Raw genomic sequence first — 17,203 nt, 5'->3', positions numbered from 1 at the left:
AGGGAAGATTGGGTGATTATATTGTGGAAACAGGGAAGCTTCTGGAGAGAAATAGAAGAGGAAGGTGGCAACTGGCAAGTTTCTAGGAGTTTCTGTTTAGACGTTGTCCATGTTCTACATTCGTCTAGAATGTGGTCGAATTTCATGTCGTTCAAATTGCTAACATTAACATGTAATGTATGCTGCTTCTTAGATATTTGACATACTTGTTCTAACTTTCTAAAAAATTTGTCCTCGGCCCTAGACAATAAATAACGATATTTTACTTCCATCCATTTGGGCACTTTTGTATTTCTATCTATTGTGTAAAAATTATTTATATAAGCATATCACGAGAAGAATTATCTTATATATTTATAGTAACTATTAATTAATTTATTATTATAATAGATTAAAATATATTGATCATCAAAATTATCTTCACCGAACAGTATAGATAACTTAAATATTTTTTGTTTTATATCATATCATACAATAAAAGCAACATTTGGCGGGGATGCCTGAGTATCAAACAAGGTTTGACGGAAAGTGGAGTGAGACTCGAGTTGCAAAATATGTTGGAAATTCACTAAGATCTTAGGCTATTCTTTTAGGAAATTAGATGATTGTTGGGATAACTTACTGTTTCTTGCTATCAACCATACAACACGTTTACAGGTTTGTCACAATCCGCATTTTGGTGTTGTGATTTAATTCAGAACCGGTAAGAAAAGGTCCTTGCGATTCTCTGACGTAGACATGTCTACCCAGGAATCTTGAGCTTTTTAATTTTAAGCATATATAAGGGGTAGAGGTATTGAAGCTCAACCTGCCTCCCACGTGCGTGCTGCCACCAAGCCATACAGAATGAGCGACCTTGAGGAGGAACCTCAAGGGCTTGCCTGGACGACCCAAAAACGTGTCTTAGGTATCCATACGAGTTAGGGAACTCTATGGACGGCGCGACGCCTTCGGGCTAGCGTTGGGCACCAAACGGGTGTTGGACGCTCGATGTGTGGGACGAGTATGCCCCGCGGACTGCCGAAATGATGGATCGAGATCTCCATGCCGATTGGATACTTGAAGCACCTATCTTAGGGGTTTCATGTGTTGACTTGTGAGCATAGTGTGGGTTCAGCTATGCGAGCAAGGGTCTGTTGGCCTAGACGTGCAGTTGTGGGGCGACACTGCACTAGTCGGGATGGAAATATATCGCGAGGGCTATGTATGGGCATGCCCCGAACGACGCACATGACGCTGGCCAAGGACTAAAGGTTGCCTTACTCGGTCGAAGCACAAGCCGGGTGCGGATGCACGAGGTGAGTGTCAAGCTTGAGGAGTGGACTGTGCATGCGAGAGCGATGATCAGTTCTAGGCAAGGGACAGACATGTCCTAAGCCAAACCCCGGGTGTACGCGTGGATGAGGTCCAGCAGAGGCGATGTGCCATAATTAGTCAAGGCCAAGAGCCTTGACATCATACGGGTAGTACAGTTGGAGCGAGCTTTCTAGGCAAGCTTCACCACAGGCATAGGATCGTGCTAGAAAACCTGGGAAAGGAGATAGGCTGGCCTGCAGCGAGGGGTGACTGCAGGCGCCATTCGGTGCCGCTTACGTATGTGAGTAAGTCGGCCCGTGGCAATCTTCCCATATACCACATCTAGGGGTATTCAAACCGAATCAGAAAATTGTACCAAACCGAAAAGTTAAATCAAATCGATTGAAAATTTTGATTAGGTTTGGTTTGATTTGGTTTGGTATTGAGTAAAAAAAAATCCGAACCAAACCGACATATAAATAAAAAATACTTTTAAGACTTTATATAGAATTTTCTTTAGAAAATGTCTAGAAATATTTGAGATCCTCTTAAGGAATATAATATTTAATAGAACTATAGAGTGATGCATTTATTTTTATCTTCTTTAAATAATGGGTTGTAGCACTTTCTTATCAAGCGTATTGAAATTCGTCAATCATCTCTTTGTTATTCCTTATTCATATGTCAAGATTTCTTATATCTTTTTTGAATATGAAGTGGTATTTCGATAATTTAAAATTAAATAAAACATATCATTATTTAGGTATCATATTGGTTTTTATGTTTAATTATTAAATTCGGTTATTTGTGAAAGCGTACATCAACAAAAAATTATTGTTAGACTACTAAGAAAATAACTATCATGTATTACTAAAAAAATCTCTCGTAAGAATATTTTAATAGATCTTATTTTTATTTTTATTTTTTTAATCATATATTCACTTATCAAAACTTTATCGATAACTTTAACAAAGTAAGATTAAAATAATATTCATGTAATAAAAAAATTCGAAAAATCTGAAAAATTTGACAAACCGAACCAATCCCAACCGATATAGTTGGTTTGGTTTGATTTTGATAAAACCCGAACCAATCCGATCCATGTGCACCCCTAACCACATCTATTGTGAGGGCTTGCTGTAGCTATGGGCACATGGGCCTCACAAGGAATAGCTGGGTAAAGATATTTGTTGAATATCTTCCTTTATTTGCTTATTTATTCGTAAAGATTTTATTAGGATTGAATTATCAAGATTAGCCCCTTTATGCAATGAACCTCCTTAATTTTTCGTATTGAAATTGAAGATCCTTTCATTAGCGGGAAAAAAAAAACATACAAGCAGCATAGTGGTGGTCTTCCATGAGTGCAACATGTTAGGAATATACTATCCCAATGGCGTTAATTTCTTTGACATTTTCATTTTTCTTAGAAAATTGAAGGATGAAACTAAGCATTCACGCTCCTTAAGTTTAGGTATAGTAATATACAATTTTGCTTGTCATGATATTTTTAATTGTATAACATAGCTGATAAATTATTACCGTTATATCAGATTAAACCACATTATATTCTTCACTGCTTATAGACACGTTAATTCCTATCTTTTCTTTAATTCGGGATGTCCTCATTTTATTTCATTACTAAAATTATCTTTTACTACTTTTACAAGTTTAAAAAATTCTTGCTTACATAACCAACCGATTAAGAAGGCACAACATCGTCTGAATTAAACTAACATTAGTCACCATTATTTGGATCATGCATAAGTTAAATTCCGTTTTGAGAAAATGATAAAACATGTGTCCTTTCTCGTTAGTTCTTGGTCAGTACCTAGACCAAAATAGTATTAGTAACTTCACACAGTCGCCTTGCTTAATGTTCCCAAAAATAAAAGGAAAATGGACACTTTTAACTTAAAAAGATTATATTTACCAAGGTACTTTGATGTGCCCTTAAAAAAGGGTTGTCAGTTGAGCTCTTCAAAATAGTAGATTCAATTTAGAGCAATATACATAATCGACGTACCTTTGTTAATTGGATAAGCATGTAGCGATTTGTCTCTGTCCATAGTTACTAGGGATTCAAGTCGTTACATTAAATGGATATTCAAATAAGATATAGAGTATATGTTAATTACCACTTCGTGAGATAGGGGTGTCAATTTGAATTCAAACTTATTCAATTCGTTAAACTTGTCCAGAGATTAATGGGGTTGGACATTAAACATTTTAGCTCATGGTCTATTTGGACGGAGCTTAAGTTAACCCATCATTTTTTATAGCTTATTCTGACCCATAAAGTAGCCCAAATACAATCCATGAAACTCACCCAAAATAAAGGAATCTCAACCTAGCCGAAGGCTTGTATGTAAATTTACTTAGTTCTCCATCATTAGTTTGAGTATCTAAGTTTAAAAATTAAAATCAAGGTATTTAAGTTTTAATATAAATATGAACAATTTTGTAATTGACTTGTGATGAAATTTACTTATTTAGAAATTTTTTTATAAAAAAAATTTCAACTTACAAATTTTAAATATATATATATATTTTATTTTTTTTTATTTTTTATTTTTGGAAAGGAGTAATTTTCATTCCATTTTCAACCGTCCACCATTTTTGAGCAAAGGATCTAGACTCCTCCGGACCCAAATCCACCACCAACAGAAATAATAATTTCATATTCAAACAAAAAAAGAGAAGAAACGAACAAGTATAAACCCCTCATAATTTGGATTACTATACTTCAAGCTTGTAAATTTTTGCCTAATTTTAAGAACCCATTTGAGTTCCAAATCAACAGCATAAATTCCAGTAAAATAATTTTAATTGTAAGGCGAGATCTAAAATATCAGTTACACTTAAATAAAAAAAAGTAAAAGAAAGAGCTTCAACGGAGGAAAGTGGCTGTGGTGGTATTGATGAGGAAGATGATAAAAGGACAGAGTTCTGAACAAATAAAGGATTGGAAAAAAAAAAGAAAGAAAAAAGAAGAGAAGAGGCGGAGGTGGAGGTTGGCTTGCGGAAAAACAAGATATAGAGATAGAGGGTGGGTGAGTGCGTGGGGGAAGACGACGGATTTGCCAGACACGTGGTATTAAATAAGTATTTAAAGAGTATTTTATTGCTTCCATCTTGGTGTTTTAAATAAGATTTGGTTCATAGTTCGGTGCCCAACTTATGTATTAACTAACACTTTAAACAACGTATAGAAAACATAGAAAGGACACGAGGAAACAGAAGTATTCCCTAACATTAGCATTCGTATGATTCATGTCACCCTAGTATTAAGATTAAGAGCCACAAGCAATTGTTTGTCTCCCGTTCTTTAAATTTAAACAACAAGAACATTTAAAAACTTTAGGAGATATACTAAAAAATTGTTACTTTTACATGTTGATGACTTCAATTTTTCCCGTGTAGATGCAAAAATTCCAGCAAATAATTCAAAGAAATTTATTCATGATGTTAACAATTCACAGATCAAAAGGTCTTACACACAGCAGAAAACAGTCCAAATACATCATAAGCACCACTATAAAACAGAATTTCAAACTCCAAAGTCCAAACATAAAACTCATAGAACCAAACTTAATTTGTCTATATAGTTCCCCTATTTTAAGCAAGCTTGACATCAATGGTCTTAGGTTTCTTACGCTCGGGTGGTAGCAATTTCTCAACAGTGACTTTAAGAACCCCATCTTGACAAACAGCAGAAATGGCATCAATGTTTGCATTTTCAGGCAAAACAAATTTCCTCATAAATTTTCCAACTCTTCTCTCCATTCTCAGATATTTCACTCCTTCTTTCTCGTCCTTTTCCTTGTCCTTCTTCCTATCTCCGCTCACCACCAAAACATTGTCATCTTCCACTTGAACCTTGATTTCATTGGATTTGATTCCCGGCATGTCAATGATGAAGATGTAGCAGTTGGGATACTCTTTCACGTCCGCAGGTGTGGCTGCCATGGCTTTTGCATCTCGAACGTAGGTTCTTGTTGGATTGTTCTGTGTTGGCTTCTCGTGATCGTCTGCAAAGTCTAGCATGTCTTGAAGAGTGGAGAGAAGCCTAGAGTCGATGCCGAAGTTGGTGAAATCCATGGTGATTAATTGCTCGAGTTTGACTCTGTATAGAATGTGTTTGATAAAATGCTTCAATTGAAAATGCTTGCTTATGCTTCACTTGTAATTGGTTATGTATTTATATAGCAGGTACTAACGAGGGAGCCATGATTCGAGAATGTTGCTAGAGATTTCTAGCTAACTTTCGAGTGTTATGACTAAAGTTGGCATATAGCATGAAGGTACGAGATCCGACATGAGTTTTTCTGAATACTCTAGAATAATTAAGAGTCAAGGTCAAACACACATAATAATGGGCTGGCCTATATCTACATTATCACAAACTTTTGGGCCTTTTCTCTCGACCCCAGTTAAGCTACTATTTAAAAATTAGTCGTCTGAATTTGAGTTTTCTGGTTCAAATTTTCTGGACAAAAATGTTCTAAATTGTCCTGAAATTAAAATTTTTAATTTAAAATTTTAGAACAAAATAAGTATTGACTAATCTCTAAATAACTATCTCTGAAAATGATTATACGTGCATTTGCCCCCTCTTTAAGAGATAATGCAAAGTCAGAAGAACAATGACATGCTAGCTTCCATATTTCCCCACACACAAATTGAGTACCAATTAATCAGGAAAAGTCCAACATTTGTAACTTAACACTACATCCTCAACCTAAAAGAAGAAAAAAAGAACGCTTTAAACAGTTGCAAGATAACCACTTGCAAAATTACTTCAAACTTCAAAATAGGGATAATATTGTCAACCGTAACAAAAAAATTACACAACTCTCTTAGTGCATTACATAGGCTTAAGTTGTATACACTGAAAACTCAACATTTTTATACTATCAGACTTGTTACATAGAAGTATTTATTGTTAATTATAACATGATAGTGTAAACACTTTTTGGTATACAAACTGTTGCAATAAAATTATACTCCACTCACACTACAACAGTCACCATTAACATTCTGAAAAAGCATAACCATACAGATACATATATGCATTTACACGTTTTTTTAACATATATAGACTTTTTTATTAACACATTTTTACATACTTAAACATCTAGGAGACTACGACCAAAACCCTTTGAACTTTCACAAGAGAGTTTTTAACAGCAAAAGAAACTAAGCAAAAACCAACACAAGGCTGCCTGATTATTTAGATAGCACAAACATCTTAGTCAGTTTTAACTTCACCGGGAATTCCATCTTGGACTTGTTGACCCCCTCCTTCAGTTGCTTGGACACCACCACCGCCGGTAGTACTACTTTCTCCTCCTCCCAATAACTTAACTTCAATCACTTTTGGCTTCTTGGGTTCCGGCGGTGGCCGCTTCTCCACCGTCACCACCAGCACGCCGTCCTGAAACGCCGCCGATATGGCATCAGTGTTAGCATTTTCCGGTAGCACAAACTTCTTCAACAACTTCCCAAATCTCCTTTCCATTCTAAGATACTTTATCCCTTCTTTCTCTTCCTTCTCTTTCTCTCTCTTCCTTTCTCCGCTCACTACTAACACATTTTCATCCTCCAAATGGACTTTGACTTGGTCGGGTTTCAACCCTGGCATGTCCACTACAAACTGGTAGGCGTTAGGGTATTCTATTACATCTGCTAGTGTTGCTTTCATGGCTTTCGTGTCTCGTATGTAAGTCCTAGACGGATGTTGAGGTTTTTGCTCTGTTGTTTCGTCCATGAAATCAAACATGTCGTGAAGTGCACCTATCATCGATGGATCAAAACCCAAATCTCTAAGAGCTAAATCCATGGTTGAACTTTTCTACACTAATAGAGTTGAGTTTTTTTTTTTTGGGATATTGTTGAAGAGTTGTTTATGGAAGAGATGTGATGAGAAAGGGAGAGACGGCCTCATTTATATACAGATAATATAGAGGCTGACTTGAAGTGGATGAATGTTTTGATCATAATCCTTAACAATATTGGATAAACACAACAGATGTCATGTAGTAGAACGAACACGAGGAAAGTTCTCGATCGTATGTACAAACACATGCAAATGTATAAGACAAAAACGTACAAAAATAACATCATTTGTTTAATTGCGTTTACGAGGAATACAATATATTGCTTCCTCATTTTTAAGTAGTACTACATAATATTTGTAGTTACTAAAAGTTTTGAAACTTATGCTTCTAAAAAAAAAGTTATAAGTATTTACGTGGTTATAATTTTTTTTTAATAAAATATAAAATTTAAGTTACATTATTTTAATTTAGATAAAGTTGATCATTATTTACAATGGTCGAAAAAAAAAATAGGACCACATATATAAACTATAAATATATTTTAAAGTTGACTTATGTCCATCATTAGTGCAATGTGTTCTAATCCGTTTAATCAATATAGTTTCTATTTCACCTATTGGATTAGATTACTTAGCTAGTGTTTGGACATAAATTTGGTTGAAACTTAAAAAATGAATATTTGAATATGACATAAAAAATAATTTTTAAAAGTTGAAATTACGTTTGGACATGAATTTTACTGAAAAAGAATTTGAAATTTTGTGAGTAGAAAATTCCAATAACCTCAAAATCTGCTAAAATATGAATAAAATCTATAAAAAAAACAAATATTTAAAAACATTTTTTTAAAAAAAAGAACTTTCAAATTTTGTGTCCAGACGGGAGCTTAATTCCTTAATCAGATTTCTAAACAAAACGTTAATTTATTTATATTAATGTGATCTTATGTCCGGATAATATAATTTTTCTCCTAAACTAAACGAGCCCTACTTTAGTGTGATTAATAGAAATTACCTACCTTAAATTGTAGATGGTAGCATATTATCTGTTTATAGATGAGACGTGGCAGAGTAGAGAAGTTTTAGGTGGCCAAGTAGGCAGGATGATCCATGTGTTCTTGCCAGATCAGTTTTGCACGTATGTTCAGCTCATTTTATGTTTTTACGTATGACCCTTATGGCATGGAACAGAGTCATAAAAATGATTACATAACTCGGAAATTAAAAAATGAACTAGATTAATTTCTGAATTTGATCATAGACTGATTTAGTTTCCATAGAATGAATTTGATCATAGACTGATTTAGTCTAGATATTGGACTTTTCAATATTGAAGTAAACCATATTTGCAGATCGTTTTGAATTCTGCTTTTTTTTTTCTTCTTTTCTTTCTGTATACGGTTAAAATCGGGATCATGGTACATCCCTATCTCCCACAAAATAAGCCAAGCTCGAAATATGATGACAGGGGGCCGAAATCGGGGGCAAGAGTCTCTTCGAGTCATGGTTCGGAATCGGTCCTACCCTTGAACGACTTCGAAGAACATTGTCGGGCAATCAAGCACGTCCAACGGAAGGCCGTTATGTCCTGGACCGGGCGGATATGCCTCTCATGCTAAGGCCTGAACAGATCGCTTACCACCGGAGCCATCGAGTCCATGTCTCACGGATTCAGTTCAAGCTCCAGGACCTCGGAAAAACATTACTAAACGGTTGCACACGACTAGCGAAGGGCCGTGATATCAATGCCCGATCGGATATCATGGCGCGGATCTCGGCCCGTATCGGCAGCAGATCAGTGATTAACGAAAAAGAAGACTTTTACCTTTCTAGTATTGTACTAGGGATAAAACTCTCCTATTATATAAATGAGATGATTTTTATTCAAATGACACACTGTAATACGCATTCCAAAACAATATATTATTATTTTCTCTATTATTAGCTCTTTCTCTTGTTCATCAGTGCGTTGGGGACTTGAAGAAAATCTTTGGAAGCGTAGGGCATTTCTGCAGTTCATTCTGCGGTCGCAGATCTGCCGCGAACTAAAGTAGGGAGATTGTTGAATTTGAAGGTCATTTCTGCTGTCCATTATGCGATTGCATATACACTTCGCGGACCACATTTCAGTCGCAGACTTGGCATGAGAAAATCTGGAATATGATTTTGTGGTCCAGTCTGCGGTTGCAGAACAGGTCTGCGGACCATAGAACTGTCGCAAACTGGGTCAGGCGAGTCTAGTTTTTGGGCATCATTTCGTGGCCACTATGCGGGCCACATATCGATTATGCGGCACGGTCTGCGATCGCAGACCCGATTTTCGCAAGTTTAAGTTTTGAAAATTTTACCCGATCCCGTTTTTATAAAAAGGCTTTGGGGTTATTTTTAAGGGTTTCATCTGATATTTTTAGAGAGGTGAGAGTATCTTAGAGAGAGAAAGAGAAGACCTAGCCATTTGTTCATCAATTCTTGCTCAAGGCTTGAAGATTTCACAAGGATCTTGCTTGGACTTCAAAGAGGTAAGAATTTCTTTTCCCAATTCTTCAATTTCGAGCTCGGGGTAAAAAAAATGGGTGATTGGGAGTATGATTCTTGGGTGTGAGAGTATTATATATACATGCATGTACTAATAAAGTTTGTGGGAAGATTGTTGAACTCAAATAAGTAAAGATTGGGTTGTGCAATGAAGGAAATCTTGTAGAAGAACCTTGTAGCCAAATTTACACACCTAGTGTTTGATAAAATGCTCAAATGAGCCAAAACCATGAATATCTTCCTAATTTGTGTTCAATATTGTTATGTGTCAAAATAGATTGGGATTGTTAGGATTTTCAGAATGTTATAGTAATTTAAGGAAAGCTCAAATCGAGGTATGTTGGCTAAACTCATCTCTTAGAATTGAATCACACGGTATTCATGTAATTTATGTAAGTCTTGAGTTGTTCATTATAAAATTGGCTATTCCGAATAAGCTTGTGTTGAAAGATATATGTTCAATATGTATCCCAAATGCTTTTATCATGATATGTTATGATTTGAGAATGTGTTCAAAGTATGGGATGTGCATTAAAAATATTTCGACTTTAAGTTAAGTTCAAACGAAGGCTATTATGCCAAATTTTGTGAAAAATCTCTCTATGCCTAAGGCTCTTAATTGCTCACATGTGTACTAAAAACCTTGATTTGAAACTATTGATATTGCCTAATTATGTAAAGTGGCTAGTTAGTTGTAAAGTGGTCAGTTAGATGCAAACTGGCTAGGCCAGACATCTAGTTAATTTCCCATTACGGTGTATATATATTCATTACAACGTTAATAATACGAGAGGTTTTCATTTCCCATTTTTAATCTCTTCTTCTTCTTGAATGTTCTCTCTCTCTCTCTCTCTCTCTCTCTCTCTCTCTCTCTCTCTCTCTCCTACTTCGACCTCCATTGCTGTTCAAGCTATGCTTGGGCCAGCCCTTACTTTGAGCACTTAACATGGTATCAGAGCTTAGTCGTTCCGATATATCATCTCTCGATTATACTTTTCCCTTTTGTGTTCGTCGATTTTGACCTTTTCCCCAATTCGATCGATCTTTGAGAGCCGTTTTGTTTTTGCCCTAATTCAGTGTCTAAGAAGGGGCTTTTTCTCCTAAAGTGTGATACTCGCCCAATTAATCTTAATAGCTCATGGCTGTTGATGATTTGAGCGATGTGGCTAACACAAATATGCATGTCGGAGTTCCAGGAAATTCCGGAATCAATCCAGGTGATCCCTTGTATCTGCACCCGTCGGATAATCCCGGTGCTATGCTTGTTTCCGTTCCTTTCAGTGGTGTTGGTTATCATTCATGGAGGCGTAGTGTGTTGCGAGGCCTGACAATGAAAAACAAGCTAGGGTTTATAAACGGTGAATGCTAGCATCCAGACCCTCACTCACCTATATTTCGTCAATGGGATCGATGTTGTTACACCCTATATTTTCATACGTAAAAGTACATCGTGAGCAAACTAATGTAGGACTAAAAAAGAGATCAACTTTGAAAATATATAAAGTAAGTTAATCATGTTACCTCGGAGGTTTCAAATATTGAAGATCATGAACAACAAGTACAAAAAGGGTTGGAAGGTTCAAAAGCTAAAGGAATTGAAGAAAATAATGTTTCGTCGAAAGTCGACAAGTGGGAATGTTATAACATGTAGTTTTGGGGTGTGACCAGGGTGTTTAACATGATAAGGAGATTATGTTATGAGTTATGTTAGTCGTATGATAGTCGTGTGCTATGTTTTGAAGTCAAGCGAGTGGTGGAACAAAAGTCGATGAAAGTCATCACAAGTTACGTTCATAAGGTTTACTGAAACTTTGGGTCAAATATAACTGTGATTTTCTCCCAATATACTTAGAGTTATGGGGTATTCCACCCATTAAATTGAAGATATATGAGTCTATTTTCTAAAAAATTAAACCGTTTGTCAATACGATATAGGAGTAGAGAGATATGAGCATTGTTGCGAGACTGCGCAGACTGCTAGGTGACAAGTAGGTGTGTCACCTACTTGCTTAAATGAGAGTCCAAAAATGGGCCAGTTTGGGTCGTCCAAAAATGAGCCAGTTAGGGTCTTCCAAAGAGGCCTTTTAAAGTCCTATCTCCTTCATATATTAGACTGATAATAGGGAATAATAACCAGACATAAGCTCTGCAAATATCCTCCCAAAATTTGCCCACAAACCCTAATTGCTTTCCTCTCCCTTTCAAGTTCTAATTGGAGGTAAAACCTAGAGTTTGAAGACCCAAGATAGGAGCTGAGTTATCCAACAAATAATGTAAGTTTACTTCTCTCTTTCATCCATTTTTTCTGCTGTAAATGCATGGTAAGTCGTTCTATATTTCTAAGAACTCACGGGACGGTGATCGGAAGCCGTGAGTTCGAGTTATTTACTTGTAGCGGACTGTTTTGTGTTGTTGTTGGGCTGCACGTTTTACTACTTTTTTGAGGAGTTTTAGAGGAGGAAGGGTGTGGAGAAACACCACATAAATGCAGGGTGGTAGGTTGGTCGTTCGTCGTAACATTTTCGGGTTGTTTGACACTACAATGATGGTCGTTTTGTGTATGAAGAGATTGGGGTGTGTTGGACTGTTTTGTAGTATTTTGTGGTGTATATTTATATATGTTGTTATTATTGCATTCTTGTGTTGTTGGTGTTATCTTGAATTTGGAGGAAGTAAGGATTATAGGGGAGATGCTGCCTGTTTTAATACAAAATAAGCTTGTCGTTCGTTGTGCGATAGTTGTACCTTTCGTAACTTAATGATAGGTCAGGTCTAGGGTTTCGTGTACATCTTTTGTATGTATGTATATATGTTATGGGTAGGTCGGGGCCCTGTTCCGATCACAATACATCCATCAGTAGAGGCTTGTAGACATATCTTGTCAGTTAGTGCAGTATGTTGGGTTTGTAGGCCTGGTATGTATATTTTATTGGTTTGTCAGCTGTAGTAGTTATGACGGCTTTGTCGGCCCAGCTTTATATTGATGTTTAGTCAGTGCTAGTTTTTGCCCAGTTAAACTTACGTGTTGGTGTTTGCATACATAGATGACTGTGGCTAGGAACACTACTGCTAGCCATAGGGGAGATACATCAGCAGGTGAGGGGACCAACAGGGTACCCCCAGTAGATGGGCCCCAGTATGAGGCCCAGGGCGAGACCCCTACTCAGCCATTACCTGCTCCTCCACCACCTGAGGAAATTTCTAGGGATACCGCACATCCAGTTCCCCCTCCACTTCCATCAGATCAGGACTTGAGGAGTGCGGTGCATTTGTTGACATAGTTGGTAGCTACCCAGCAACAAGCTATGGCATCAGCTAGTATAGGATCTTCTGAGGGCTGTGAGAGCTCAAGGGTCCGAGAGTTTATTGCTTTGAGTCCCCCAAAGTTCACGGGGACAGATCAGAGGGAGGACCCGCAGGATTTCATAGATCAACTTTACAGGATCGTTTGGGTTATGTATGCCACAGAGAAAGAGGCAGTTGAGTTATCAGCTTTTCGACTCCGAGATATAGCCATCCTTTGATACTAGGGATGGGAGAGGTCCAGGGGACATGATGCACCTCCAGCTATTTGGGAGAATTTTTTAGATGCCTTCCTTGAACAGTACTTACCGTGGGAGATCCGACAGGCTCAGGTCGATCAGTTTCTAGCCCTCAAGTAGGGAAATATGAGTGTTCGAGAGTATAGTCTCCATTTTGACTGGTTGGCCAGATATGCACCATCCATAGTTGCTACTATACGAGACATGATCCACTGGTTTATAGCAGGGTTGGCCCCAAATCCACTGGATATATCTCGGATTCAGGCATTCGCTCAGAATATAGAAATGGGTAGGCGTCAGCAGCAGGGTACAGAGAGGACTGAGCAAGGGCAGCGTAAGAGGATGAGATTTCTCAGGTCTCAGGAGCAGTCTCAGGGTAGTTGTAGGCTCCATTACTTCAGACGACCACCTAGGCCTCTGCCACCTCAGTTACAGGGTTATACTTAATCAGGACCAGGTGAGAGCTCACAGGCGTCGGGTTTGTAGCGATAGCGAGGTTCAAGGCAGACATGGTCATTTACGCCGCAGTGTGACATCTGGGGAAGAGGACAATTGGGCCAATGTCGAGCTGGTTTTGAGGCTTGTTAGACATGTGGGCGTCCGGGGCATATGATGTGAGATTGCCCAAATAGAGATTCTGGGGGTATGGCACAACCAGCGAGTTCAGCAATAGGATCATCTATGTCCATGCATCCTTCAGGGCGCGAGTCTCAGTCTTCGACTGGTAGAGGTCGAGGCAGAGGTAGAGGTTCCAGTTCAGGTGGTAATCAGAACCGTATCTATGCTTTAGCGGGTCGACATGACCAGGAGTCTTCACCATACGTTGCGATAGGTATATTGACAATTTTCTCTCACGATGCTTATGCCTTGATAGACCCAAGATCTACTTTATCATATATTACCCCATTTGTCGTGGGGAAGTTTGGTATAGTGCCTGAAATACTAAGTGATATTTTTGCGGTATTTACACTGGTCGAAGAACTGATTATTGCTAGACGGGTTTACCGAGGTTGTACGGTGACAATTTGTAGTCGTAAGACCTCAGCCGACCTTGTTAAGCTAGAGATGATGCATTTTAATGCTATCATGGGCATTGACTGGTTGATAGCTTACTATGCCACAATTGATTGCCGAGCAAAGGCAGTCAAGTTTCATTTTCTAGGTGAGCCAGTCCTTGAATGGGTAGGTAATACAGCGACACCCAAAGGTAGGTTTATTTCCTATCCGAAGGCGAGGAAAATGATCGCAAAATGGTGCATTTATCATATTGTACGAGTTAAAGATGCAGATGCTGAGATACCTACACTTCAGTCTATTCCGTAGTCAAAGAGTATGTAGATCTATTTCCAGATGAGCTTCCAGGTATTCCTCTAGAGCGAGAGATTGATTTTAGCATCGATTTGCTTCCAGGAACTCAACCAATATCCTTTCCTCCGTATAGAATGACACCTGCCAAATTGAAGAAGTTGAAAGAGCAGTTAAAAGATCTGTTGGAGAAAGGTTTCATCAGACCCAGTACCTCACCTTGGGGTGCACCAGAGTTGTTTGTGCGGAAGAAAGACGACTCGCTGAGGATGTATATCGATTATAGGCAGTTGAACAAGGTAACTATTAAGAATAAGTATCCACTTCCAAGGATCAATGAATTGTTTGATCAGTTGCAGGGGCTAGAGTCTTTTCAAAGATAGATTTGAGGTCGGGATACCCCAGGTCAGAGTTCGGGAGAAAGATATTCCGAAGACAGCCTTTAGGACCCGATATGGCCACTTCGAGTTCCTTGTCATGTCCTTCGGGTTGACGGATGCACCCGCCGTATTTATGGACTTGATGAATAGCCTATTCCGGTCATTTTTAGATCTGTTCGTGATAGTATTTATTGATGATATTTTGGTTTATTCAAGTTCAGAGGATGAGCATGCGGACCACCTGCGAGCGGTACTCCAAATCCTCTGTGATCGTAAGTTGTATGCTAAGTTTCTAAATGTGAGTTCTGGTTGAAGCCTATAGCATTCTTGGGGCATATTGTATCCAATGAAGGTATAAAGGTAGACACTAAGAAGATTGAGGCTGTGAAATCTTGGCCTAGACCTACTGCTCTGACAGAGGTTCGTAGCTTTCTAGGCTTAGCAGGATACTACTGGAGGTTCGTAGAGGGTTTTTCTTCCATTTCGGCACCATTGACGAAGTTGACATTGCAAGTAACTAAGTTTCAGTGGACGGAGGCTGACGAGTGGAGTTTCCAAGAGCTTAAGAATAGGTTGACCTCAGCGCCAGTTCTAACACTTCCAGAGGGTCTAGAGGGTTATGCCATGTATTGTGATGCCTTAGGTGTCGGGTTAGGATGTGTCCTGATACAACATGGGAAGGTAATTGCGTATGCTTCAAGGCAGTTAAGGAAGCATGAGAAGAATTATCCAACCCGCGACCTCAAGTTAGCTACGGTTGTCCATGTACTTAAGATATGGCAACATTATTTATATGTTGTTCATGTTGATGTATTTACAGATCATAAAAGCCCGCAATATATCTTCAAGCAAAAAGAGTTGAATTGCCGACAGATGCGATGGCTTGAGTTATTGAAATATTATGATGTTAACATTCTCTACCATCCAGGGAAAGCTAATGTTGTAGCAGATGCCTTAAGTCGCTGATCTATGGGTAGGTTAGCACATGTAGAGGCCGAGAAAGATAATTAACTAGAGAGATTCATCAATTGGCTTGTTTGGGGGTTTGGTTAGTAGATTTTGATGATGGTGGAGTTGTACTCCAAAACACTACAAAATCATCTCTCATAGCTGAAGTCAAGGAAAGGCAGTACGAGGACCCAGAGTTGGTCGAGTTGAGAGAGTGAGTTCCACAACAGAAGAAGTCATTGTTAGAGCTGAAGGGAGATTGGACTCTCAGATACAGTGGTCGTCTATGTGTTCCAGATGTAGCAGGGCTATTAGACAGGATTATGTCAGAGGCACATTATTCGTGGTACTCCATTCATTCTGGGTGGACGAAGATCTATCATGACATTAAGGATATGTACTGGTGGAACGATATGAAGAAGCACATTGCTGAGGTTGTCGCCCAGTGTCCTAGTTGCCAGCAGGTGAAGGTAGAGCATCAGAAGCCCGGAGGGCTAATGCAGACTATAGAGACCCCGACGTGGAAATGGGAGGCAGTAAACATGGACTTTATCACGGGTTTACCTCGTTCTCATCATAAGTTCGATTCTATATGGGTGATAGTCGATAAGCTCACGAAATCAGCTCATTTCCTGCCTGTCATATCTGCATATACATCAGAAGATTATGCAAAGTTATATATTAAGGATATAGTGCGGCTACACGGAGTACCAATACCTATTATATCTGACCGTGGACCCCGGTTTACAACACATTTTTGGAGGTCATTTCAGAGAGGTCTAGGGACTCAGGTGAATCTCAGCACAATTTTTCATCCACATACTGATGGACAAGTCGAGCGCATAATTCAGACACTCAAGGATATGTTACGAGCATGTGTGTTGGATTTTAAAAAAAGTTGGGATGAACATCTACCTCTTATCGAGTTTGCATATAATAACAGTTACCACTCCAATATCCAGATGGCTCTGCACGAGGATTTGTATGGGTGTAAGTGCAGATCTCCTATATGGTGGTTTGATATTGGAGAATCTGGGTTACATGGGCCAGACCTAGTTCAGCAGGCCATAGAGAAAGTAAAGCTTATCCGGGAGCGACTGTTGACGGCTCAGAGTTGTCAGAAGTCATATTCTGACGTGCGGCGACAAGACTTAGAGTTCAGGGTTAATGAATGGGTATTCTTAAAGGTATCACCTATGAAGGGCGTAATGAGGTTTGGCAAGAAAGGCAAGCTTAGCCCACGGTATATTGGGCCTTATATGATCATTCAGAGAGTGGGCCAAGTAGCTTATGATTTAGAATTGCCCTCAGAATTGGAGTCAATCCATCCGATTTTTCATGTATCTATGCTACGAAAG

At 38.5% G+C, this 17,203-nt stretch overlaps 2 protein-coding genes across 2 annotated transcripts; both read right to left on the bottom strand.

Annotated features, from left to right (window-relative positions):
- Window positions 1-4,735: 4,735 nt before the first annotated feature.
- LOC104103174 (18.8 kDa class II heat shock protein-like) lies at window positions 4,736-5,575 on the bottom strand. The gene has a single exon (XM_009611063.4). The coding sequence runs from the start codon at window positions 5,395-5,397 to the stop codon at window positions 4,915-4,917; it is 483 nt and encodes a 160-aa protein (XP_009609358.1). The 5' UTR covers window positions 5,398-5,575; the 3' UTR covers window positions 4,736-4,914.
- Window positions 5,576-6,308: 733 nt separating this feature from the next.
- On the bottom strand, window positions 6,309-7,231 carry LOC104103183 (17.1 kDa class II heat shock protein-like). The gene has a single exon (XM_009611070.3). It carries the CDS (start codon window positions 7,136-7,138, stop codon window positions 6,548-6,550), a length of 591 nt encoding a protein of 196 aa, XP_009609365.1. The 5' UTR covers window positions 7,139-7,231; the 3' UTR covers window positions 6,309-6,547.
- Window positions 7,232-17,203: the final 9,972 nt, after the last annotated feature.

The sequence above is a fragment of the Nicotiana tomentosiformis genome, chromosome 8 (genome assembly GCF_000390325.3).
Source record: "Nicotiana tomentosiformis chromosome 8, ASM39032v3, whole genome shotgun sequence".
NCBI classification, from domain to species: domain Eukaryota; kingdom Viridiplantae; phylum Streptophyta; class Magnoliopsida; order Solanales; family Solanaceae; genus Nicotiana; species Nicotiana tomentosiformis.
The sequence above is the reverse complement of the archived record's forward strand: the minus strand, read 5'-3'. Positions and strand labels throughout refer to the sequence as shown.